This window comes from Leptodactylus fuscus, chromosome 8 (assembly GCF_031893055.1).
Source record: "Leptodactylus fuscus isolate aLepFus1 chromosome 8, aLepFus1.hap2, whole genome shotgun sequence".
Classification (NCBI taxonomy): domain Eukaryota; kingdom Metazoa; phylum Chordata; class Amphibia; order Anura; family Leptodactylidae; genus Leptodactylus; species Leptodactylus fuscus.
In genome coordinates, this window is record NC_134272.1 from 15,143,184 (window position 1) to 15,167,311 (window position 24,128).

Genomic DNA, 24,128 nt, shown 5'->3' on the forward strand with positions numbered 1-24,128 from the left:
TGCATTTCGAGCTAAGAAAGTAACCTTTCACCTCTTCCAACACTTCACATCCTTTAATATCCGCCCTCCACTCAGTTATCAGGTGGGTGGTCCTGGGCTAAAGCAAGTAGTCAGGGACCACCCACTTGTGAAACACAGTCCGTGTGAAACACAACTGCACCGAAGTCAGTGGAGGGGCACCTATTAAAAGATGTGAAGAGTTGGATGTGATAAAAGGTGACATTTTATATATATATATATATATATATATACACACGTCCTGACCTTCCCTGCAGCCAGTGTTCACGTGTACAGGGGATCTGTAATGAGGGGCTTCCCTATAAACCAAAGCTATCTGTGGTTTATTGAATGAGATTTGACGCACCCGTAAAGGTCACATGACTGCACAAAAGTAGTTTTCATGTATTAACCCAATATTGCCCATGACGACTTTGAGGACTTCATCAGTCTATTACTATTAGGCTAAGGCTACACGGAAACATTTGTTGTGCCGTTAAAAACTACATGACAAAATATCGCTCAACATTAATGCAGCGCGATGAGATTTTACTGTGACAGTTGCAATTTTTTTTTTTTTATAAAAAAACCCATACCTGTGTCCACCTGCACACATTTACAGCAAAGATTGTAAAGACAGCAGTCACCTCACAAGAGACGCGACTGCTGTGTCTGGGAGCGGCGACACCCATTTTTTATTTTTTTTTTGGGGGGGGCACTGGCACTATTTTAAGTTGCATGCCAAATGTCACCATGTTTTAGCTCTAGCCTTAATATAATCCCCCCCAAAAAAAAAATACTTCCAGGCAGCAACCGCATGGAAGCAAGAAAGCTACTGTAATATGCAGGAAAGAAAAAAATTGCACTAGTCCTACCCTTACAATAGCTGGTTCTGTCTCAAGCATCCCTGACACTGTAAGGGTTGGACTATTTTTGCAGCAGATGCCGTCACCACTTGGTAGTCTTTTTCGGCACCACGATTCGTCTAGTTCCGTATTTTGGTGCATACATGCGTCTCCTCTGGCAGAACTAAGATGTTGGGCTTAACCCTTGAAGTCCAGTGGTTATGCACCTGATGCTACAGAGCTCCACTGCAATGTAAAGGGCTTGTCCAGGATTTGAAGTAACCCATGGGGTAGGTGTAAAAGAAAAAAGCGACACTTACCTGTCCCCGGCCCCCCATTGTCCGCTTTTAGCCCCGATTCTGTCGCATGCTGATGGGGCGGAGGGGTGTGGATCATGTGACCGCCAAATCTGATCTGAGCATGTGACAGAGAGGGGATCAGGAGAAAACAACAGGAGCATGTCTTTTCCCTTAAGTTTCTTCAAATCCTGAACAATCCCTTTAAGGCTGAGGTCACACATTGCAGAAAACCTGTTTTTTTTTTTGTTTTGTTTTTTTGAGCCAAAGCCAAAAAGTGGCTTCTAACGGAACGAGAAATATATATTTGCCTTCTTTTAACCCTACAACTCCCCCTCTATCGCACGGTACAAAGAAAGATAGAAAAACTTGACCTCTCAATCCAGTCTAATTTGTGAAGTTTTGTTTGCAGGTGAATGAAACAATTGAAGCGACAAGTCAGCAGTGTAACAGCAAGAGGTTTTTTTTTTTTCTTTGATGTTTGCAACGTAGGAAAAAGAAGAAAAAAACAAACTGAAAAGATGATGGTGATTCTCTGTAAATGTGCAGCGACGAGAAGTCTCAAGCGTTTTGCAGGAATCAGAGAGAAAAGCCAGCCACGCTTTAATCCATGACACATAGCAAATACGACAACAACTCCAAACAGCTCCTCGCAAGCAGTGAACAGTCCGCCTCGCCGCTGGTCATTACCTCTTCAGCCGCAGGGACTACACGCTGCCTGTCATGACCAAAGTCTGCCAGCAGATGGCGCTGTTCCCTCGTTTAGGGGTCTTTTTTAACCCCTTCCGCTTTGTTCTAGACCCCTCGAGAAGCAGGATATACATAGTTCATTAATGAGACTGAATAAAGCAGGGGGTGCAATGCATTTCCATCACCTGGTAAGTATACCCTGGAAAAATAGGCCGCCACAAAATACGTCAGTGAATCTTCAGCAGCTCTCAGGAGGCAATCCATAGATTTTATACTTCTGATTAAATATATGTGTATTTATAATATATATTTATAGATATAGAAAAAAAAAAATCTGACATTTCCCATTTTCAATGTGAAAACGGGGAAATGTATTGTAGTCTGGAAAAAGCTTTCCTTTTGACATTGGGAATTAGGGGGAAAGAGACCAATAGATTTGCTATATGGAGGAGGGGGTAGATCCCTAGTGGTGGAGTGTACAGCTCATGTACGATCTGCTGAGAATCACAGACCCCCAGCTGTCACTCCGCAGCACCCCCTTCTGTATAGGGGTGCAATAATCCATGTTGGGGATCCATAGGGTGTATTAGGGATTAGTGGGAGGGGTGGGGAAAGAAATCAAGCCGGAGCAGTAATGTCAAGCAGGAAATTAAAAAAAAAAAAATTAAAAAATTAAAAACCAAAAACAAGGGAACCCAGCGGATTAAAATAAAAACTGTGCACAGTAGTGGGCGCCGCTGCACGCGTCATTGCTTTAACACTCATACATTCTTCTCAGAGTCTCTCTGACAGTAAAGAAACAGCAGGCTTCGGTGCGGACAGCTCTGTTCCATCTGTGTGGTGGCGGCAAAGGTCAGGCTTCTGTCACCGGAATTCGTAGATAGGTGCACTGTGTTCTGGGACGTGGGTCAGGTTTAACGACTGATACCTGCAAGGTGAGGAGAATGGACGTCAATGGAGGCTGTGAAGATTATTATTTATATAGCGCCATTAATTCCTTGGCGCTGGACATTATTATATTCCATGGTGCTGTACATTTGGGGGTTACATATAGTACACAAAATATACAAACAGATATAATACTAACAATGAGCAACTGGCACAGTGGGGTAGAGGGCCCTGCCCGCGAGGGCTTATAGTCTATGAGGGAAGGGGATAGAGACAGAAGGAGAGGGGGAGACTGTACAGATGGCGGTGCGGTGATAGTGTTATTGGAGGTTGGAGGTCTTCCTGAATAGGGGAGTCTTCAGGGCCTTCTTGAATCCTGTCATTGTGGGGATCAGTCTTATGTGTCTTGGTAAGGAGTTCCAGAGTATGGGGGATGCACGGGAGAAGTCTTGGAGACGGTTGTGTGAGGAGCGGATGAGGGCAGAGCGGAGTAGGAGGTCATTGGAGGATCTGAGGTTATGTGTGGGCAGGTAGCGGGAGATTAGGTCAGAGATATATGGAGGGGACAGGTTGTGGATGGCTTTGTATGTTAGCGTTAGTAGCTTGAACTCAATTCGCTGGGCTATAGGTAGTCAGTGGAGTGACTGGCAGAGGGGAGCAGCCGATGAAGCTTGGGGGGTGAGGTGGATTAAGCGAACAGCGCAGTTTAGGGTGAACTGGAGGGGGGCGAGGGTGTTTGCTGGGAGTCCATGGAGAAGAGTGTTGCAGTAGTCTCAGCGGGAGATTATGAGGGCCTGGACGAGCGTCTTGGTAGTTTCAGGGGTGAGGAAGGAGCGGATTTGGTGGATGTTCTTGAGTTGGAGGCGGCAGGAGGTGTTGAGGGTTTGAATGTGTGACTCGAAGGATAGGTCGGAGTCCAAGGTCCAAGACATCGGACCCGTGAGACAGGGGTAATTGTGGTTCCATTAACTTTGATAGATGGGTCAGGTGGAGGGGCCACATTGGGTGAGGTGAAGATGATGAACTCCATTTTCTCCATGTTGAGTTTGAGAAAGCAGGAGGAGAGGAAGGAGAATACCGCCACTAAACAATCTGGAACTCTGGCCAGCAGGGAGGTAATGTCTGGTCCAGAGATGTATATTTGGGTGTCATCGGCATAGCAGTGATATTGAAAACCCATGGCGTTTGCTACAATGTGTCAGTGCAGTCCAAGGGATCAACCTGGAATCTGGGCTGTTCAGGTTAGAGCTGCAATTTCCAAACTTGCTGAAGGCAAGACCCACTGTGGGCAAGCATTTTGTTTGGGAGATGTAACATCTCTATCCCACATCTGTCCCATCTACTGATCTGCCACCCGTCATGCATTCATCTGACAGTACCCCTATACGCCCTGCCATTATTCACTCACCACATCTGTTCAGCCACCCCTGCCAAAGATATTCATAGATTAGGGATGAGGCCATGTGACCCCAAGCCATCTCTTAGCAGCTATATGAGAAAGCAAGCAGAGATCGTATCGTATGAGCTACAGTGTCACTATACCAGGAAGCTGCAGAACTCCTCGGCATACAATGCTTGGCATGCATTTACATATCCCATACTGAATCTTTAGGCCTGGGGTGTGAAATAAAATAGTGTGCCTGGTGGTAGAAGGAGTCTACAGTGTATTACAGAGCCCCAGGCGTTCCTTGTGGCACCCTCTGCTTCCTCCATAAGATGATGCATCTGGTACTAGGAGCAACGCAACAAGAACAGTGCCCTCTTGTGGCCAAGGCCTGAAAAACCCAAGCCACTATGACGCAGAAGTGAGCAGCGACCTCAGCGAGGAATGAGACAGAAATAACACACAGACTCGCAGTCCTCACCATTCTGAGCTCCGGTGATAATAATAACCCTCTATGGATGCTGCTGACTTCTGGAAGCAAATGTAGTAGAAGCCGGCAAAGGAAGCGCCGCTGATGTCTTTGATTGTGTGATCAGGCACCAAGAACTGCTCCTGCGGGGGAAGAGAGGAAACCCTGTATAAAATGCACCATTAAAGGAATTTTCTGCACCGTCCCCCTTTAGAAGGACATACGCAGTTTGCCTATAGGACACAGGGGTGAGTTCGCACCTTCCACCTCATGAAGACGTAGTCTCCTGCTTTCAGTTCCTCGAACCCAAAGTCATCAGCATTGAAGGTTTTTGCGTACTGATAAAAAGCCTGGAACTTGCCCTGTGGAGAGACATGACAGGTCAGTGCCGCGGCCCCAGAATACAAGACGTACCAAGCGTCCAGCCTACGGGCCATGCTCACCCAGTGCTTCCGGTCCACGTCTTCATCCGCGTCCCACTTTCTTGTAAGGAAAGGATGTTTCCTACTAATTATCTCCCCTTCAAAGAAGGTGGTGAGGGTGGGGTACTCCTAGGAGAAGAGCAGGGGGTGTTATTGGTGTGTATGGTACCCCATGTGTCCCCAACTCTGCAGCATCACAGCACGAAGGACAAAGCAAAGTCAACAAGAGGTCTCATCTCCACATGTAGCATTGCACCCCCTCGAATAAAGGGATTGTCCGACACCCGGTATAACGGATATCAGTGAGGGTCAGACACCCGGACCCCATATCAGCTGCTAGTAACTGTATATAAGGAATATGGTTGGAAGCAATAGTGAACGGGAGCGGGGCTGCAGTATCAGGTGCCACCACTACAGTGTACAGAGTCAGAAGAGTGTATGGAGCTGTATACTGTATAGGTGCTTCTGACCGTATACTTTGTGGTAGATGAATTACCCGACCAGTGCGGGGTCCAACACTGCTGACCTCACACTGATGCTCTGACCTGTATCCAGTTTCCAGGGGTGTCAGACAACCCCAATAACTTGTACCCCTTTATTACAGGGGGCCTAGACTAGGCGGATGTCCCACCTCAAAATGACCTACAGCAGTGATTTCAATCTCTGGATTGAGGGGCAGCTGAAGAGTCACAGGTTGTGGGGGGGGGGGATCAAGGCCCTACCGCATATGAGAAAAGGGCTACAAAAACCCTATGTGTATATGGGGCTGGTAGCTTCCCAAACACGGGGAACATACAAACTCCCGTCATCCTAAGCTGGATTTGAGCCCGGGATTCCAGCGCTGCGAGGACTAGGACCCCAATGACCATGAGGTAGGGGGTCCTTTGTACTTTGATCTGAATGGGGCAGCAATGACCATGCCGGACCACCGCTCTTATAATCATTGGGGGTCCTAGAGATTAGACTCGCACCAGTCCGTACGTGATACGTTTTAAACATGACAGCCCCTTTAAGAAATATTTTCTACAATTGACAACCATTCAGCTTGTTCCACCATCTAGAGCGGCCCCATTGCATGGTGGGTAAGGGGTTTCTATAGTAACAGCGCAGGGGATCTCAGTACGATAAGATTTCGCGCTTACCTCGGTAAGGCCTTTTATCTTCAAGTATCCGCACAGATAAGCGTTCTCCATGTCCACGTGCTGAGGAGAAGAGGAGGAGACGTTAGATGGCGCCGGGGCAGACCCTCTAATAGAACAGTCTATGAAATATACCCCTATGTGCCCCTATGACAACACCTCCTGTCCCAATATCCTATACTCATAGAGACACTGGATCACCGTGCCACCAACCAGATCTACCCTTACAGGCCCTGTGTTGTTAGTATGCCTAGAAGTGTTGTCATAGGGACACACACAGAAGATTCTTACAGGTGGCTCAAGAAATCGTTTCTTCTCCTTTAAGTGTGAGGAAGTCTTTCTGATAAGACTGAAGTGATCCTACAGTCTCAGCTCCTTGTAGATTATGGTGCTGCCAAGAGCTGGAACAGCAGAAGCCGCGAGGAATCGCTGCAGGTACCGACTGCAACTACCATAAAGCACCAGCAGCGAGAAGGAGGAGATACACATATATGGAGAATTCCTAAAAAGCAGCTCCCGACACTGAATAGCCTGCCCCGGGGATCAGCACTGCAGCGGTGGACTACACATCCCAGCATGCACTGCCTTGGCAAAACTCCCACAGGAGAGACTGGAGCATGCTGGGAGTTGTAGTTTCACAATAGACAGTGCCCAAGCTTGCTGACCTAGACCTTTCATGGTTCCCAATCCCTCTGCCTCCAGCTTACACAATCCTCTATGGGCTGTACACAGCCGCACCTCCTGCTCTGATGCTTTGTTACAGTGTATCAGTCCGGACCGTTCCGATGACTTTTCCTGTAGCCATGTATTCGTCAGTGACATTTCCCGGATGGTTCGCAGATCTCACCATGACTAATGCCTGGTCACACATACGGAGCCGGTGACCCCCCCACCCCCCTCCCCTTAGACTTCCCGGTCTGGAGTAATGTATAATCTATAATCATGATGCAGCAGTGAGGACAGCGGGCAGACAGCGGTGGGCTGGGGAGGGGTCACACGAGGACAGGAGCAGACGCTGCTATCCAGGAAAGAACACAGAACGGCTCCGGCACTATGATAGTAATGATGAGAGGCTGTAGAGTAAGGGGGGGCGGTATACAGGTATATATACCTCTGCCATACTCTCTTAGGGTACCCCAATGCTATTTTTACAGAGGGGGGGTCCAAATAACAGGTTATGGCAATAAACAAATGCTCAGCCACTGTTAAAGGGATTATCCATCATGAAATCCCACGTCCAGAAGACTGCCCCCTGTGTGCAGGAACTGGAAAAAACAAGGTATTCTATATGGAGGATGTTTAGGGTATGTATAGGAAGCATCCCTCATCTGTAACTGGAGATATATAGATGGATCTGGGCAGGATAAACAGGGACAGGTATACACAGAATATAGATGGTGTACAGTCCACATACTAGAATACATATAACAGAGATATACAGGGAGAATATAGAGCATAGCTATAGATACAGTAGGGAGGAGTGGTATACGGGATAGACAGTATATGGGTAGTATACAGCAAGAAAGAATTGTATCTATCCATCAATGCAGGGTAATAGGGGGCAATATAAGGTGGGGGGGGGATAGTGGAAGACTATAAGGACATGTAATATAAGGGGAAGCAGTATACAGCCATGCAGATGGTAACGCCTCAGTGCAGGGGGTCAATATAAGAGGGAACTGTTGGGGCAGTATACAGCAACAGATGGGGGTAGAATCCACTGCTATGGGGGAATCCTGGGATGAAGGAGGTGGGGGCAGTATACAGCCAATATTCCCCACATTTAGAGAGGGGTAGTATACAGTAAACGGCTGGTATCCCCCATGCTGGGGAGTGTGGGGTGGGGGTGTCAGTAAACGGCAGACAGCTGGTATCCCCATACTGGTGGGCAGTATATGGCAGACAGCTTTTACCAAGGAGCACTATACAGCTGGTATCACACTAGGGGGTAGTATACAGCTGGGATCCCCTACACTGGGGGGCAGTATACAGCAGACAGCCGGTACCCTCTACACTGGGGGGCAGTATACAGCAGACAGCTGGTATCACACTAGGGGGTAGTATACAGCTGGGATCCCCTACACTGGGGGGCAGTATACAGCAGACAGCCGGTACCCTCTACACTGGGGGGCAGTATACAGCAGACAGCTGGGATCCCTTACACTGGGGGGCAGTATACAGCAGACAGCTGGGATCCCCTACACTGGGGGGCAGTATACAGCAGACAGCTGGGATCCCTTACACTGGGGGGCAGTATACAGCAGACAGCTGGGATCCCCTACACTGGGGGGCAGTATACAGCAGACAGCTGGGATCCCTTACACTGGGGGGCAGTATACAGCAGACAGCTGGGATCCCTTACACTGGGGGGCAGTATACAGCAGACAGCTGGGATCCCCTACACTGGGGGGCAGTATACAGCAGACAGCTGGTACCCCTTACACTGGGGGGGCAGTATACAGCTGGGATCCCCTACACTGGGGGGCAGTATACAGCAGACAGCCGGTACCCTCTACACTGGGGGGGCAGTATACAGCAGACAGCCGGTACCCTCTACACTGGGGGGCAGTATACAGCAGACAGCCGGTACCCTCTACACTGGGGGGGCAGTATACAGCAGACAGCTGGGATCCCCTACACTGGGGGGCAGTATACAACAGACAGCTGGGATCCCCTACACTGGGGGGCAGTATACAACAGACAGCTGGGATCCCCTACACTGGGGGGCAGTATACAGCAGACAGCTGGTACCCCTTACACTGGGGGGCAGTATACAGCAGACAGCTGGGATCCCCTACACTGGGGGGCAGTATACAGCAGACAGCCGGTACCCTCTACACTGGGGGGCAGTATACAGCAGACAGCCGGTACCCTCTACACTGGGGGGGGGGCAGTATACAGCAGACAGCTGGGATCCCCTACACTGGGGGGCAGTATACAGCAGACAGCTGGGATCCCTTACACTGGGGGGCAGTATACAGCAGACAGCTGGTACCCCCTACACTGGGGGGCAGTATACAGCAGACAGCTGGGATCCCCTACACTGGGGGGCAGTATACAGCAGACAGCTGGGATCCCCTACACTGGGGGGCAGTATACAGCAGACAGCTGGGATCCCCTACACTGGGGGGCAGTATACAGCAGACAGCTGGTACCCCCTACACTGGGGGGCAGTATACAGCAGACAGCTGGGATCCCCTACACTGGGGGGCAGTATACAGCAGACAGCTGGTACCCCCTACACTGGGGGGCAGTATACAGCAGACAGCTGGTACCCCTTACACTGGGGGGCAGTATACAGCAGACAGCTGGTACCCCCTACACTGGGGGGCAGTATACAGCAGACAGCTGGGATCCCCTACACTGGGGGGCAGTATACAACAGACAGCTGGGATCCCTTACACTGGGGGGCAGTATACAGCAGACAGCTGGTACCCCTTACACTGGGGGGCAGTATACAGCAGACAGCTGGTACCCCTTACACTGGGGGGCAGTATACAGCAGACAGCTGGGATCCCTTACACTGGGGGGCAGTATACAGCAGACAGCTGGGATCCCTTACACTGGGGGGCAGTATACAGCAGACAGCTGGTACCCCTTACACTGGGGGGCAGTATACAGCAGACAGCTGGGATCCCTTACACTGGGGGGCAGTATACAGCAGACAGCTGGGATCCCTTACACTGGGGGGCAGTATACAGCAGACAGCTGGGATCCCTTACACTGGGGGGCAGTATACAGCAGACAGCTGGGATCCCTTACACTGGGGGGCAGTATACAGCTGGGATCCCCTACACTGGGGGGCAGTATACAGCAGACAGCTGGGATCCCTTACACTGGGGGGCAGTATACAGCAGACAGCTGGGATCCCTTACACTGGGGGGCAGTATACAGCAGACAGCTGGGATCCCTTACACTGGGGGGCAGTATACAGCTGGGATCCCCTACACTGGGGGGCAGTATACAGCAGACAGCTGGGATCCCTTACACTGGGGGGCAGTATACAGCAGACAGCTGGTACCCCTTACACTGGGGGGCAGTATACAGCAGACAGCTGGGATCCCTTACACTGGGGGGCAGTATACAGCAGACAGCTGGGATCCCTTACACTGGGGGGCAGTATACAGCAGACAGCTGGTACCCCTTACACTGGGGGGCAGTATACAGCAGACAGCTGGGATCCCTTACACTGGGGGGCAGTATACAGCAGACAGCTGGGATCCCTTACACTGGGGGGCAGTATACAGCAGACAGCTGGTACCCCTTACACTGGGGGGCAGTATACAGCAGACAGCTGGTACCCCCTACACTGGGGGGCAGTATACAGCAGACAGCTGGTACCCCCTACACTGGGGGGCAGTATACAGCAGACAGCTGGTACCCCCTACACTGGGGGGCAGTATACAGCAGACAGCTGGTACCCCCTACACTGGGGGGCAGTATACAGCAGACAGCTGGTACCCCCTACACTGGGGGGCAGTATACAGCCGGTACCCCCTCGAGTACAGGCCGCAGAGCCCCCCGGCATGGCCTCACCTGCAGCACCACCTCCACATCGTACGAGTTGCCTTTGCTCTTCTGGTGTCCCCGGAACTTGGAACCGCTGTACAGCAGGGTGGTGGCCACCCCGGGCTGCTGCGTGTTGATGGGAGGTGGCGGGATGAGGGACGACGAGCCGGAGGCCGTGCTGCTGGCCACGGTTCGGACCGGCATATCCAGGGCCGGCCCCCCCGCCGCTGGGCACAGCTCGTCCCACAGGGCTCGGCCGCTTCTCCGCTCCCGGCCTGAGCGCCTGGGCCTCTCCACGACCGAGCGCAATGATTGGCGGCGTGAGGCCACACCCATAGTGTTACCGGAGCGCTGATTGGTCGAGGCGCTGAGTGTGGGACTCCGGGAGATGTAGTCCGGGCTGTGCAGGGGAGGCCTGTGATTGGTGGAGCGCAGGATGTGTCGTAGGAGGACAAGCCAGGGTCACCAACATGGCGGCGCCCAGAGAATGAAGTGCTGGAGGTAAAGCAGCATGTGATTCATCCTGTAGCCGGCTCCTGTCACTGATGTCCAGCAGGCTGTGTATTGGATGATCAGGTACCTGCGGGAGGGGATACATGTCAGGCTTGGGTCTGTCCCTTTAATACTTTTTCATATCTGAGGATTTGTCACAGTTGCATCCTGTCTAGACAATCCTTACCAGGCTCATACATTGTAACAAAGTCCCAGCACGGAAGGCTCCTCTAGACCGGATATGGTTGTAACTAATGGTCTGTGCAGGGTTTGTCATGTGACATTCCTATGAACCTTCTATAACACAGACTGACCTAATATACCCACATCCCAGACCGCCCCTTTAAGGCGCACAGCTGTGCAGTCTAATATTTACAGCCTATTTTTCAGTTTCCTAAATTAAGTGCCAAAACCCAGTAAGGATGTTGCCGAGTTTGCACCGTATGCTGGCGTCACGGTCCATGGCGCTGAACAGCGGCCTGTGCCGGGGGTTGTGCGCCCTGGAAAGCACGGTTACTCAGAAGAGGTCCCAAGCTTCCTCTGCTGGTGAGTACAGAGCTATGCAGGGCAGTGATTTAAAGGAGTCGTCCATCTCATATTTTCATTACCTAATAGTGCTGCCAGTGCGCCATATACATCACAGTACTGACCTCTGCCCAGGTCCCTGTTTCCAGCAGCAGCGGTTCTGTTAGTCTGTACACTGGTCCCTGCCTGTGCTCGGTGACCACTGTAGCCAATCACAGGCCATCACAGTCAGGCTGTTTGTGAAGAGGTCACCACTGAGACCTGGGGACCTATAGGCAGAGGAGCTGCTGCGGCTGCGGGGGAGGTGACTACTGGTTTGTTATGTCTATGGCCGCCCTAGCAGCAGTATTGTATAATAAAAGTATAAGTCGGCCATCTCCTTTAAAGGCGTATGCTAGTTCATTGTTATTGATGACCTATCCTCAGTGGGGGTCTGACATCTAGGACCCCTGATGATGAGATGCAGTGCCCGCGTTAGTGTAGTGACTCACAGTGGCCATGCAATGTAACTACAGCCTCATCCTCTACACATCTATGGGACAAGGTTATAATTACATCACATGGTCACTGCAAAACAGATAGTGTACAATGTATTATTATTATTATTATTATTATTATTAAAGAAGGGGTCACTGCACTGCACTAGGCACTGCAGCCCCTTCAAATAGCTGATCAGTGCCCATCCCAGGTGTTGGACCCCTACTGATCTCTTATAGATGTCCTATCCTGAGGATAAGAATCAATACAGAATGGACTGGAAACCCGCCTTAATATACAGCATACACCCCAACTATGTGATGCTCGCTCTGTAGATTTCTATGCTGAGATCTGATGGATGTTTCTGTTTCAGAAAGAAAGAAGTTCTATGAAAGTGTCACCATCGCGCAGGGTGAAGGTGAGTGGCTGCCGTCTGTATGCTGGGTGCTGGCTAGACTTATTCTGCTGCAAGCCTTAAAGGGAGTGTCACCAGAGCCCAGCGTATCGCCCCAGCCTAGCCCTGCAGGTAGATAGGATAGGGTCACCTGAATCGGATGGTGTTTTCCCTTGTGAAGCGATGCGTTGCAATGACATCCCCTCGTTGTGCCAAAGAGCTCACGTGCTGTTTGACAAAAAAAAAGGCGATGTCTCAGCTCAGAGGTAGCGATTCACATGGAGAAAACTGTGTTTGATTCACATAATCCAAATGTATCTATCTGCAGGGCTTGTTTGTCTTATGAACACCACTCATCCCCCATCCACAGGCTCTAGACACTTATGGCCATACTGACTTTCCATAATATCCCTTACAGTGCGACCATGAGATTGGAATCGTCTGTCCAGGGTGTGGCAGGGATGTTTTATATTGGACTGGATAATTCCCATTCTCTGGGTTTTCTACCCGTCTGAATATGAGATAATGTGATGTCACATTTAGGTGGATATGAGATTAACCTGGATCACAGGAAGCTGAAGACGCCCCAGGGAAAGATCTTCACTGTCCCCAGCGAACCCTTAGCAATAGCTGTAGCTACTGAGTGGGACAGTCAGAAGGAAACCATCAAATTCTTCACAATGCATCTGGTAACGATGATACAATCCTGTCTGTGTATCTATCTATCTATCTATCTATCTATCTATCTATCTATCTATCTATCTATCTATCTATCTATCTCCTATCTATCTATCTCCTATCTATCTATCTCATATCTATCTATCTATCTATCTATCTCCTATCTATCTATCTATCTATCTTGTATCTATCTCCTATCTATCTATCTTGTATCTATCTCCTATCTATCTATCTATCTCCTATCTATCTATCTATCTATCTATCTCCTATCTATCTATCTATCTATCTCATATCTATCTATCTATCTATCTATCTTGTATCTATCTCCTATCTATCTATCTATCTCCTATCTATCTATCTATCTTGTATCTATCTATCTATCTATCTATCTATCTCCTATCTATCTATCTATCTATCTATCTTGTATCTATCTATCTATCTATCTATCTATCTATCTATCTATCTATCTCCTATCTATCTATCTATCTTGTATCTATCTCCTATCTATCTATCTATCTATCTATCTTGTATCTATCTCCTATCTATCTATCTATCTTGTATCTATCTCCTATCTATCTATCTATCTTGTATCTATCTCCTATCTATCTATCTATCTATCTATCTATCTATCTATCTATCTATCTATCTCTCACCTCCTCTTCTTCCCGTCACTCCGCAGACCACGCTGTGTAACACGGCTCTGGATAACCCGACACGTAGGAATAAGGATCAGTTTATAAGATCCTCATTGAAGTACCTGGATACAGATACAATATGGTACGTTCTTTCTGTGACTCCGTCTCCGTCTGTGAACCGTCTCCATTCTCCTATTCATATAATAACACCTTCCTAAACATCATTCTCCTGAAATACTCTGTGCTTCTGTGTTACCTTTTCGGTGCTGAATCATTTTGCTGCTCTTTACCTTGTCACACATAGCCCTGTCCTCACTCATATCATCATATGATAGGACTGGTCACTCTTCCCGTAAAATACTCTGTGCTGCTGTGGTGCAATGCTTCTGATACCTGTTTGTAGCTCCCTCGTAAAACACAGCCCTGTCCTCACTATCCTGCCCCCTGCTGTTGTATTAATGTGATCCCCTTCTTTCCTGCAGTTATAGAGTAGAGGACCCCCCCGGATTAGTAGAGCTACAGACAAATGAATGGGACCCTGTACTGAAATGGGCAGAAAACAGGTGAGAAGGTGCAATGTCCTGCCATGTCATGACCTCTGGCCGTTTATGCTCTGCGCTCCGCTAACCTGGCTCTGCTCCTCAGGTACGATGTTGTGATCGGCTCTTCCACCAGCATCATGGGTCCGGTGATTCCAGATAAGACCAAGGAGGTGTTTCATCGCCATCTGGCCTCCTACAACTCCTGGTCATTGATAGGTCAGTGATGCTGCGGCAGGAAGACTTCTGTACAAGCTCTGTGCAGTCTGCGGCGTCTCCTCTGTAACTCACTTGGTGATTTCTGCTCCTCAGGCATCGAGTTCATGGTCACTCAGCTGAAGTCTCTTATTCTGGCTATGGGCCTTGTTGACCGATTCCTGACCGTGCAGAAGGCCGTCCTGCTGTCCCGCTTGGAGGAGGAATATCAGGTAAAATAGCTGTGCCACTTAAGCACAGTTGCCCTATGTGTCTGTGACTACTACTGGATATCTCCTCACTAGTCACTATAATGCAGGGGTGCACTTACTTTTAGTTTGAGGTCCTCATTGCCAGATTTGATTCCTGGAAAGGACCTCAGTCAAACTCTGACATTGTATATTGAGAGGTGTATGGCTTAAAGGGCTAGGTCATCAATATATGATTGGTGGTGGTCCCACATCTGAGAAATCTGCCTCTAAGCTATTTGAAGAGGCCACAGCGTCCTGTAGAGCTGCGGCCTCGCCCTGTGCCTATGACATCACATGATATAGTACAACCGCAGCTCAGTCCCCTTGCAAGTATTATGGCGCTCTGCTTGGTATTGAGTGAAGGGGCCTCCGTGCACAACCAAATGATGCAGCCTGTCCAGCCGTATAGGTGTCCGGTGTCAGGCCCCATCAGCCATATACTGATTACCTATCCTTAGGATATGTCCTGGAAAACCCCTTTAAGCTGGTCATAGCTATAAGGTATCTGTTGGCCGAGAGAGCTGTCTTTTCCTATGGCTAACTTTGCTTCCGAGTCAGGGCATGCTGGGAATTGTAGTTTTGGAACAGCTGGGGAACCGCAGGTTGTGGACAACTGTACTGTATCAGAGTAGAGAATTTCCAGAATGTTCTACCCCTGGTGCCGCAGTACTGATGTGACGTTTAGTGTCCACCCTGCAGTGTGATGAATATTTAACCTTTTAATCTCTGGTCATAGATCCAACGCTGGGGAAACGTGGAATGGGCTCATGACTATGACCTCCAGGAGTTACAGGCCCGCACGGCCGCAGGCACCTTGTTTGTCCATCTCTGTTCCTCAAGCTCCACCATTAAACACAAGCTCCTTCAGGACTGACCCTGGAGATCCACAATATGAGACTATCACACGGCTCTGTAACTTATACAATATCCAGTAGTGAAAAACATCACAATTCACAAGCCAAATAGTAAAAAAAAAGTCCTACCGTTGTGTGTATGTAGCACCTAGGCAGAACAATGCAGTACAGTCAGCTATCTGCTACTCCTTGAGAACATACATTTAGAAGATAACATGTAACAGACAGATGAAGGAACCTAAATGGCAGGATCAGACGACACTGGGTCTATCTGTAGTCTGTAACCATCGAGACACATAGTCTGCCTGAGAGCTGGAAACACTAAATAGAGGATTTCTAGTCAAGACTATTTGCAAAGTTGCTTCATCTTCTCCTACAGATGTGCTGGAGCGATAAGGAATATTCCTAGCTGAAAGGATGAGAACCGAACATTTTTTTTTTTTCATTTCAATTTTTATTCTTTTATAAGTTAAAAAAAAATAAATAACCAAAATGAGTAAAGGGTTAATGCGTGGTGCGCTGTGTTCTCTTTCTCCACACACATTACTGGACCTGTAGTCCTTCTTCGCTGATGTGTACAAAGGATCAGTCAGATCACTTGCTGATTGGTGGGGGTTCTACCGCTGATTTTGAATGGGGCGGCAGGACAGACAGCGAGCCCCAATGTAATAATTTCAATGGGATTATCAGACAGCTGAAGTAGGGGATAGGGGCTAACTGGTAGTGATATGATACCCATGTGCTGGCAAGTGTGGATTTATGACACCAGATCGTCACCGTTTCCAGACTACACCAGGTCTGATCAGGGAATGTCATGTGACCTGTAGCTGAAAGCCGCTCCTCGCGGACAGATTCTCATATCTGCTCATGGACGTCTAGGTTGTCCAGCTCGTCTCTCATGTGATCAATGTATATGTTGATTTCTGCCACCCGCTTCCGATTCCTCTGTATTTCTTCCTGTTGAACCTGGAATTCGAAATATATAATAAAATAATCCCTGGTTGGGTTGTGGCCTGTCAGTGTGACATCACCGGGGATATGATCACATGACCAGGATGTGCACATGCATGCCATAGCCTTGGACAGACCGCCACAAGGTGATATCACCTGACCTTTCCCTAGTGACGTCACACTGACTGACTACATGCAACCATAATATACTGCAGAGCCGTAAACTTCCCCATGACTGCTCTTCCTGGCACCAGCAGCATATCACGGGTACTATAGAGAGGAGTTGTAATAGCTGCCAATGTAGAGAACACAGATGTACCTTTATGGGCAGCAGTGAAATACTCCTGGGGCAGCAAACCACCATGAGATGGATTTATAGGGTTGTATAGTATTAGGAAAACATGGCTGCTTTCTTCCAGAAATAGCACCACACCTCTCCATGGAGAGTACCTGGTGCTGAAGTTCGGTTGCACTGCCATCAATGGGGTTAGTGTATCTATCATTGCAGATGAGCTCTATTGAAGTAAATGTGGATGAGCTGCAATACCAGACACAACCTGTGGACAGATGTGGTGCTGTTTTTGGAATAAAACAGCAATATATTTTTAATACTCTTCATCCCCTCCCCCTTCTGGCTATTTAGACTCTCCCCACATAACCTACAAACAAAGTCTCACCTTTTGTAACAGGTTGGTGGCCCAGTTGTTAATTTTGGTGACCAGTTCATCTTCCCGGTTGTCGATCTTCAGCATGTGTATGTCATGGGAGGCGCTGACCGCATTGATGATTGTGTCTTTGTCTACAAATAGCTGTAGAACAAAAGTGACAGTGAGCAGTGACCCCAGCCTAGCGGCTTTGTCCACCATGCTTTACCCTGCAGCTATGAATGTCCAGATTACATGGCATGTATAACAGGCATCAGACTAAGGCAGTGGTCGCCAACAGTAGCCGCAAAACTACAGCTTTCCATCCTAGTTGACAGGCTTGGAGTTGTAATTTTGCACCCACTGGAGAGCCACGATTTGGTGACCTCTACTCTAAGGTTTAGGGGATACGTTACCGCTCGTAGTTCATCTGTCATGTCCTCATCCATCTCCCCCTTCAGTACGCGCTCCAGCATGTTGATGCACAGCTCCAGGAGATGCTCATGATGTTGGTTCTCCAAGTCTCTGATCTGAGCCATTGTATGAGACCGAGTTAAGGCAACCTCTGTGTGTACAGAGATGAAACACGCCGACCGTATCTGCACTCATGGATCCCCGTTCGCTGGGCAATTGGAAGTTCTACGGTTCCCTGATATCAGCCATTTTTAAATATCTTCAGTGATGGGAACCTCCAATGTTACAGAGATTAAAAAAATAACATGGCAGCTTTTCGTTTCCTACAAATGGCGCCACTTTTGTCCATTGGCTTTGTAGGGGATTGCACTAATTGCACACAGTATTGGGGACTGCTTTTGATAAGGGCTAATTCCCTACATGGAAGGAGAGAAGTGTCTGCCATACTTGCTTGGTAAATAAAATTGGATGGGCCATAAATTAAAATTCCTTAAATAAGGCTTGAGCATTGTATATGGAAAGGTGATGGAGTTTTCTACTTTAGTGTATTAGTTCTTTGTGGTTTCCTGCTGGGAACCTTCACTGTAGAGGATGACGGTACGTCTGGGTCATGTGACTGGGTATATGCTCGTATAGCTGTGCCACCCTCTGAGACTATATTAGTATTGGGTATACTAGAAGGCAATAGCTCCTGTTACCGGGGAACTCCTTTAATTCCGAGGTTTTTAGTCACCACCGATTGCAGACTTATGTCCTCAGCTGTCTTGATCACAAAGGATATAGTCCCTGCACTGTCTCCAGGAATGTCGACACCAGTTCTCCGATATTCCTCTCGTACTCCTTATTGATTTCCTAAATGGAGGAAAATATCCAGGTCACTACTGGCCCAAACCTACAGTAGCATCAGACTACTTCTCAGCTCTTGAGACAAGGTGAACAATAACACCCAATTTTCAATTTAAGCCATACGTTTCCAGGAGGAACAACTGAGGAACATCACAATGCAGCATTCTCCAGTGTTGAATTGTCATCTGTAAAGGAGAGATGACAGGTCCTCTTACCTCGAGCTGATCCACCAGCTGTATCTCCAGGTTCAGCAGTGCGTCCATCAGCTGGCTCACATCCTGACTGTACTCCAGGGACTTGGCATCAATAATCTGCTGCTCTGTGATCTGGGAGAGTTCATTCAGCAGCTGCCGGGGGAGTAAAGAATACATGGACGACTGTACGTGATGGGATGTCACATTCATTCATCGCATCGCCTGTTTGCAACTTAGTCCCATTCAAGTGAATGGCGCTGAGCTGCAATATTAAGCACAACCACTATACAATGTATGGCGGGCGCTGTGCTTGGTATTCTGTGATGCTGTGGTCTCTTCAACCAGCTGATCAGCAGGAGGCCTAGGTATCAGTCCCCCATCAATCTGTAAGCCTGGAAAACTCCTTTAAGCCTCTGAATCCAGGATAACAGCCTCTTCCAGACTCCTTGTATCTTTCTTACCTCATTGCTCTTGGATTCAAGTTCTCGGATATTTTTGGTTCCGGCCTCCTGGTTTTCCATCACCGCCTCTTGCAGACATTCATTGAATATGGCCATCTCTGCCTCTCTCTTCTCATGATGCTTGAGACCGAACTCAAACAGATTCTGGCAGACTTCAGTGCACTTAGTCCTAAAGGTGACGGGCAGGTTAAGGAGTCACGTGGGTAGAGCTTCTAGTACTGGTACCATGGCATGAGTAGGGGCAAGACAAGATCAACAAGACTTAGGGGGTCAACTAAAGAACGACTCATACAGTGCTAAGATATATAGTTACATACATAGTGGATGAGGTTGGATAAAGACATCAATCCATCAAGTCCAACCTATAACCCTACAATCCCCTACAGTGATGATACCACTATATAGTACCCAAATAGTGTACTACATAGGAAACAAGCCCTGGACAACTTCCTAGTTTGTCACCTTCTAAAGTGCCCCAGGTACCAGATTACATTAATAAAGGTGTTTGTCATATTGAATATGTGTCTGATCGGTTGGGGGGTCAACCAACGAGGCTCCCAGCGATCACTAGAAAGGGGGTCCCCTCCCTATCTGAATAGAGGTGCAGTTGTACATGGGCATCCTTATGGGACCAGCAATGAGAAGCAGCAGCGCTCCGCTACCTCCAGCCCCATAGAATGAAATGGAGCAGCAGCATTATGCACAAATGATACTCTATTCAAGGGGAACTCCACTAATGGGGTCCCAACCATTGGGGATAAGTTTTACTTTATTGCATAGTGAAAGGATATGATTCCACAAGTTCTGCTATAGCAGGAAGGGTCGACAGTCGGGTTCCTTCCACATCCTCCGCATACATACTCTCAAACAAGTAGGGGCCATTCAGATACTCCATGTAGGCGGCCTGTGAACAAATGGATGGTACGATGGAGGAGGGGCAGAGAACACAAAAATATTACTGGGAACCTAGAAGGGTTGGGGTTCACTCAGGCCACTGTGAAAGCAGGTGTAGGGAGGTGTGACCACCACCCCCAAACACAGTAAAGGACCACATTATGCTTTATGACCTGGTATAATTTGGGGGAGTACCTTGTGCCTGTCCAGCTCTTGCTGAATCGCCTCCTCTTTTTCTCGCTTCACTCTCTCCAGGGTCTCGGTGTGATTCATCTCCTCGATAGAGTACTGGTACTTCACATTAGCGATGTCTCTCTATGGTACAAGATGGGGGAGGTTAGTGTACACCACGTGAGTTTTTATGAGAGCTAGAACCTTAATGGGATTCTCCACGTTGGACAATTCATATTGTTAGAGGGTCCCTTGAAAATAAGCTGATCGTGACAAGTCCTGTTGCAGGGACACTCAGCGATCAGCTGTAACCTGTGGTGAGATCCAGCAATAAGTATTCCGTTTTGCTCTAGCGCCATCCCAGGGGAAATTAAGCATTACACAGTGTCCATTCAAAATAATGGAATGTCTATATAAAGCAGGACAGGATGGGTCGTCCAGAGCAAGAACACTGTTTGTTGTTGCTCTATACTTTGGCTAACAGATTGTGATCATAAAGAAGAGACCAGGAGCTGCAGATATTTGATACTGATATCGCTTGGCGTCCGGCACCTAAACCTCACACTGATCAGCTGATGCATCAACCAGAAGCCATATCCTAAGTATATGGCCAGAAGTGAATGGGCGCCCTCACTACCCTGCACAGAGCTGTATACACTGCATGAGGCTTCCAGTACGTACATTGTAGTGGTCGCCTCTGGAACTGCAGTCGCACTCCCATTCATTTGAATAGGGTTGGTCATCAGTATCACACATCTTCAGATCCTGGACAACCCCATTAACTCAGAATTCCCTGAAATGCTGTATGACAAAACTTAGCGACAACAGCTAGTGACAATAAAAGGGTTGTCCTTATCCACAGGCCTGCAAAGATCCGTATACATACTATATTCTCATCTATGAGCCTGAAGTCCAGGTACACCAGCTCTGGCAGATGAGCCGCTACAAATAACTTATAGTTTTCATCTTCGGACAGAGGATTTCCTGACAGGTTTAGGGTCCTGAGCTGCTTGAATCTGCGAAGATAGGCGAGCTGTAGGCAAAACAGTGACATGTTACTAGGCTATCATTTCTCAGGCTTTCTATTTCCATTACATAAATCAATATATTTTGGTGCATGTACACATAAAGAGGTAAACGGGGTTAAAAAACATGGCTGCCTTCTTCCAGAAAAGTAGAAAACCCCTTTAATACTTGACAATACCAGAACCCAAGGGAATTATTGGCTCTTACATTCTCCAGTGACGTCAGGTCGTTGCTTCCTATGGACAGGACCTGCAGATTCTTAAGGCTGTCCATGTTCTGGAGGACTGAGATGCGGTTATTGTACAGACTGAGATCCTGTAGCTTAGTGAGCGCGTCCAGACCTTCAATCACCTCAATGTTGTTGAATGACAGGTCTGTAAGAGGTCACATCATGGCTGATTAATAGCGTCACGCCATGACAGTAACAATTTTCTGCAAATAAATTGATCAGGATATGGTACAGAATAGGATCACTAGATTACAATCTTCTGGATTACAGGATGCCATACTTCTATAGTGTTTGTGGTTGTATTATGTGCAATGTCCATGGCAGAGATAACAGCAGTATACAGGAAAGCAGCTTACTCACCAAGCCAAACCAGGTGCACTAATGTATCCAGCCCATGGATCTTCTCAATGATGTTGTTGTCCAGCTGTAACTTGGTCAAATGGTTGAACTGCCAGAGATTATCAATCTTCAGGATGTCTGAAACAGAGGAATCTGTATTATTCCATCGGCCAAGTGTCACTGGACCCTGAGTGTAGGCTGCAGAATGGCTTAGTCTCAGTACTGGACTGTTATGTCATTTTGGAACAAGCTCTTTAGGGGATAAAAGCACCCTAAATGTTCTCTTTTAAATATCCTCCAAATTATTCATGCATAGTGAAAGTGTGATCCTTTAGGCGGCTATGGGGACCATAATAGAGAGCTCTCCCACAATTACAATAGGATACGTAGAAAGTGTCTGATCAATAGGGGTCCCACCAACAAGATACCCATTGTTCTGCAGAATGAGGGTCTTGCACCTTCCATTTGAATTTGCATGAGCATGGCCACTCCATTCACTCTCTATGGTACTGACCAAGATCATACAGCGCAGGCGCAACTGTTTAAAGGGGTTTTCCGGCCCCAGGTGTTTTTATACTGATTACCTGATAACTAGAGATGAGCGAACACTGTTCGGATCAGCCGATCCGAACAGCATGCACCCATAAAAATGAATGGAAGCACCTGTGACACTGACTTGGCCGGCGTCACAGGTGTTTCCATTCATTTCTATGGGTGCGTGCTGTTCGGATCGGCTGATCCGAATAGTGTTCGCTCATCTCTACTGATAACCCATCCATATCTGATCAGTGGGGGGCAACACCTGAACTCTGCACCAGCTGATCCGGCAGTGTCCTGGTGCGGGAAGCTACTGCACAGGACAGGACTGGAAGCAGCTCTGTCCACAGTATAGCAGTGGTGCCAGTGTGTTGTGGCTCAGCACCTCTTACTTGAATAGAAGCAGAGCTGCTTCCAGCCCTGTCCGGTGCAGAAGCTTCCCGCACCAGGACAGTGCCGGATCAGCTCGTGCAGAGTTCAGGTGTTGCCCCCCACTGATCAGATATGCATGACCTATCAGGTAATCAGTATAAAAAACACCTGGGGCCAGAAAACCCGTTTGTACAGCGAAGGCGCAACAGTTTAATCTAAGCCAGTACCATAGAGAGTGAATGGAGTAGACATGCTCATGCAAATTCAAATGGAAGACGGAGGACCCTCATTCTTCGGAACAAGTGTCGGGCCCCCACTGAACAGATGCTGATGACCTCTCCCATGGATAGATCATTAGTATAAAACACCTCCTGAAAGTCAGAAAACCCCTTTAAACGGGGAACAAGGATTTGTGATTGGTGGGGGTCTCTACAATAGAACCCCTGCCCATCGCACAAAGATCCATATCACATTATATTTGCAGGCAGTCCTGCACTTTCAGACGCAGAGGCGCAGGTTTGCGAGACCTCACCCAATTTGGTGGTCACAGAAGCAGAACTTAAAGGGGTATTCCCATGACGCTTGTTTACCAATCTGCAGGCTGTTGTGCTCTCTTCACTTCCTGCTTTTCTCGGCACATTGGTGGGCGGGGTTTCACTTGCACAGGATTGGTTGTAAATGAATTACCACAGTGTGAAGCTGATGTAGCAGAGCTGGATTTGAGTCAGTTTGCATTACATACAGAGGTAAGGGACTCCCTATCTCAGCCCTTATAAGCCAAATTCAATTAAACTGACTGATAAGAGCTTAGAAATCCCGGAGCTCTCACCTCCCCCTCCCCTATCTGAGAAGCTCCGCTACTGCTCCCAGCCCCTCCCCCCCTGAGAGCAGGCAGCTACATCACTTGACAAATGAGCAGATAATCCCAAGGGCCAAAGAAACGGAGTGTAAACAATGAAGTGAATAAATTGAGATATCGGCCAAACAAAGCAGTTTTGATAAAGCAATGCATTTAGGAAAAGTCTTGAATCCACATAAACTAGCAGTATAGATAGGATCCTTGTGAGGGGACAACCCCTTTAAGATCAGATCTACAACACAACATATGAAGTCTAGATTTCTTACTTTTGAAATCGAGCCGTAAACTGGTGACGTCCTTAAAGCTGATGCCCTCCATCTTGGCGATGCGTCCGGCTTCACCCCGCGGGCCTTGTTCCTCCACGGCTTGTCTCAGCATCTCATCGTCTATGACGTTGGGCTCCGCTGTGTCGTACATGGCGCTCGCCTCCAGCTGTGATAGGACAGGAAGATAAGAATAATTGTCATACGTGAGATGGGGAAGGCGTCCATTCACTGACAGCAAACAGAGAT

At 48.2% G+C, this 24,128-nt stretch overlaps 3 protein-coding genes across 3 annotated transcripts; 1 reads left to right on the forward strand and 2 right to left on the reverse strand.

Annotated features, from left to right (window-relative positions):
* Positions 1-1,580: 1,580 nt before the first annotated feature.
* GID4 (GID complex subunit 4 homolog) lies at positions 1,581-10,946 on the reverse strand. Its single transcript, XM_075286031.1, has 6 exons — positions 10,667-10,946; positions 6,134-6,193; positions 5,013-5,120; positions 4,830-4,931; positions 4,582-4,712; positions 1,581-2,756 (listed from the first exon to the last, which is right to left on the reverse strand). The coding sequence occupies exons 1-6, from the start codon at positions 10,841-10,843 to the stop codon at positions 2,693-2,695; spliced, it is 642 nt and encodes a 213-aa protein (XP_075142132.1). The 5' UTR covers positions 10,844-10,946; the 3' UTR covers positions 1,581-2,692.
* Positions 10,947-11,087: 141 nt separating this feature from the next.
* ATPAF2 (ATP synthase mitochondrial F1 complex assembly factor 2) lies at positions 11,088-16,176 on the forward strand. Its single transcript, XM_075285649.1, has 9 exons — positions 11,088-11,215; positions 11,522-11,677; positions 12,507-12,551; positions 13,071-13,216; positions 13,885-13,982; positions 14,323-14,403; positions 14,486-14,598; positions 14,692-14,807; positions 15,562-16,176. The coding sequence occupies exons 2-9, from the start codon at positions 11,554-11,556 to the stop codon at positions 15,697-15,699; spliced, it is 861 nt and encodes a 286-aa protein (XP_075141750.1). The 5' UTR covers positions 11,088-11,215; positions 11,522-11,553; the 3' UTR covers positions 15,700-16,176.
* A 358-nt stretch (positions 16,177-16,534) lies between these two features.
* On the reverse strand, positions 16,535-24,033 carry DRC3 (dynein regulatory complex subunit 3). The gene is made up of 12 exons (XM_075286029.1): positions 23,883-24,033; positions 21,870-21,986; positions 21,488-21,654; positions 21,141-21,287; positions 20,279-20,398; positions 19,981-20,093; positions 19,190-19,364; positions 18,750-18,881; positions 18,470-18,540; positions 17,691-17,814; positions 17,308-17,439; positions 16,535-16,645 (listed from the first exon to the last, which is right to left on the reverse strand). Exons 1-12 carry the CDS (start codon positions 24,031-24,033, stop codon positions 16,535-16,537), a joined length of 1,560 nt encoding a protein of 519 aa, XP_075142130.1.
* Positions 24,034-24,128: the final 95 nt, after the last annotated feature.

What these genes read in the sequence shown, in the direction of transcription:
- GID4 (XM_075286031.1), bottom strand. Translation starts at nt 10,843, where the DNA reads ATGCCGGTCCGAACCGTGGCCAGCAGCACGGCCTCCGGCTCGTCGTCC. An exon ending in ATGTGGAGGTGGTGCTGCAG is followed by an intron (nt 6,194 to 10,666) that starts GTGAGGCCATGC and finishes TCTTCTCCTCAG; the next exon opens with CACGTGGACATGGAGAACGC. An exon ending in ACGTGGACCGGAAGCACTGG is followed by an intron (nt 4,932 to 5,012) that starts GTGAGCATGGCC and finishes GTCTCTCCACAG; the next exon opens with GGCAAGTTCCAGGCTTTTTA.
- ATPAF2 (XM_075285649.1), top strand. Translation starts at nt 11,554, where the DNA reads ATGTTGCCGAGTTTGCACCGTATGCTGGCGTCACGGTCCATGGCGCTG. An exon ending in GTCCCAAGCTTCCTCTGCTG is followed by an intron (nt 11,678 to 12,506) that starts GTGAGTACAGAG and finishes TTTCTGTTTCAG; the next exon opens with AAAGAAAGAAGTTCTATGAA. An exon ending in GCTTGGAGGAGGAATATCAG is followed by an intron (nt 14,808 to 15,561) that starts GTAAAATAGCTG and finishes CTCTGGTCATAG; the next exon opens with ATCCAACGCTGGGGAAACGT.
- DRC3 (XM_075286029.1), bottom strand. Translation starts at nt 24,033, where the DNA reads ATGTACGACACAGCGGAGCCCAACGTCATAGACGATGAGATGCTGAGA. An exon ending in TTTACGGCTCGATTTCAAAA is followed by an intron (nt 21,987 to 23,882) that starts GTAAGAAATCTA and finishes CCTCTGTTTCAG; the next exon opens with ACATCCTGAAGATTGATAAT. An exon ending in AGTGCACCTGGTTTGGCTTG is followed by an intron (nt 21,655 to 21,869) that starts GTGAGTAAGCTG and finishes GACCTCTTACAG; the next exon opens with ACCTGTCATTCAACAACATT.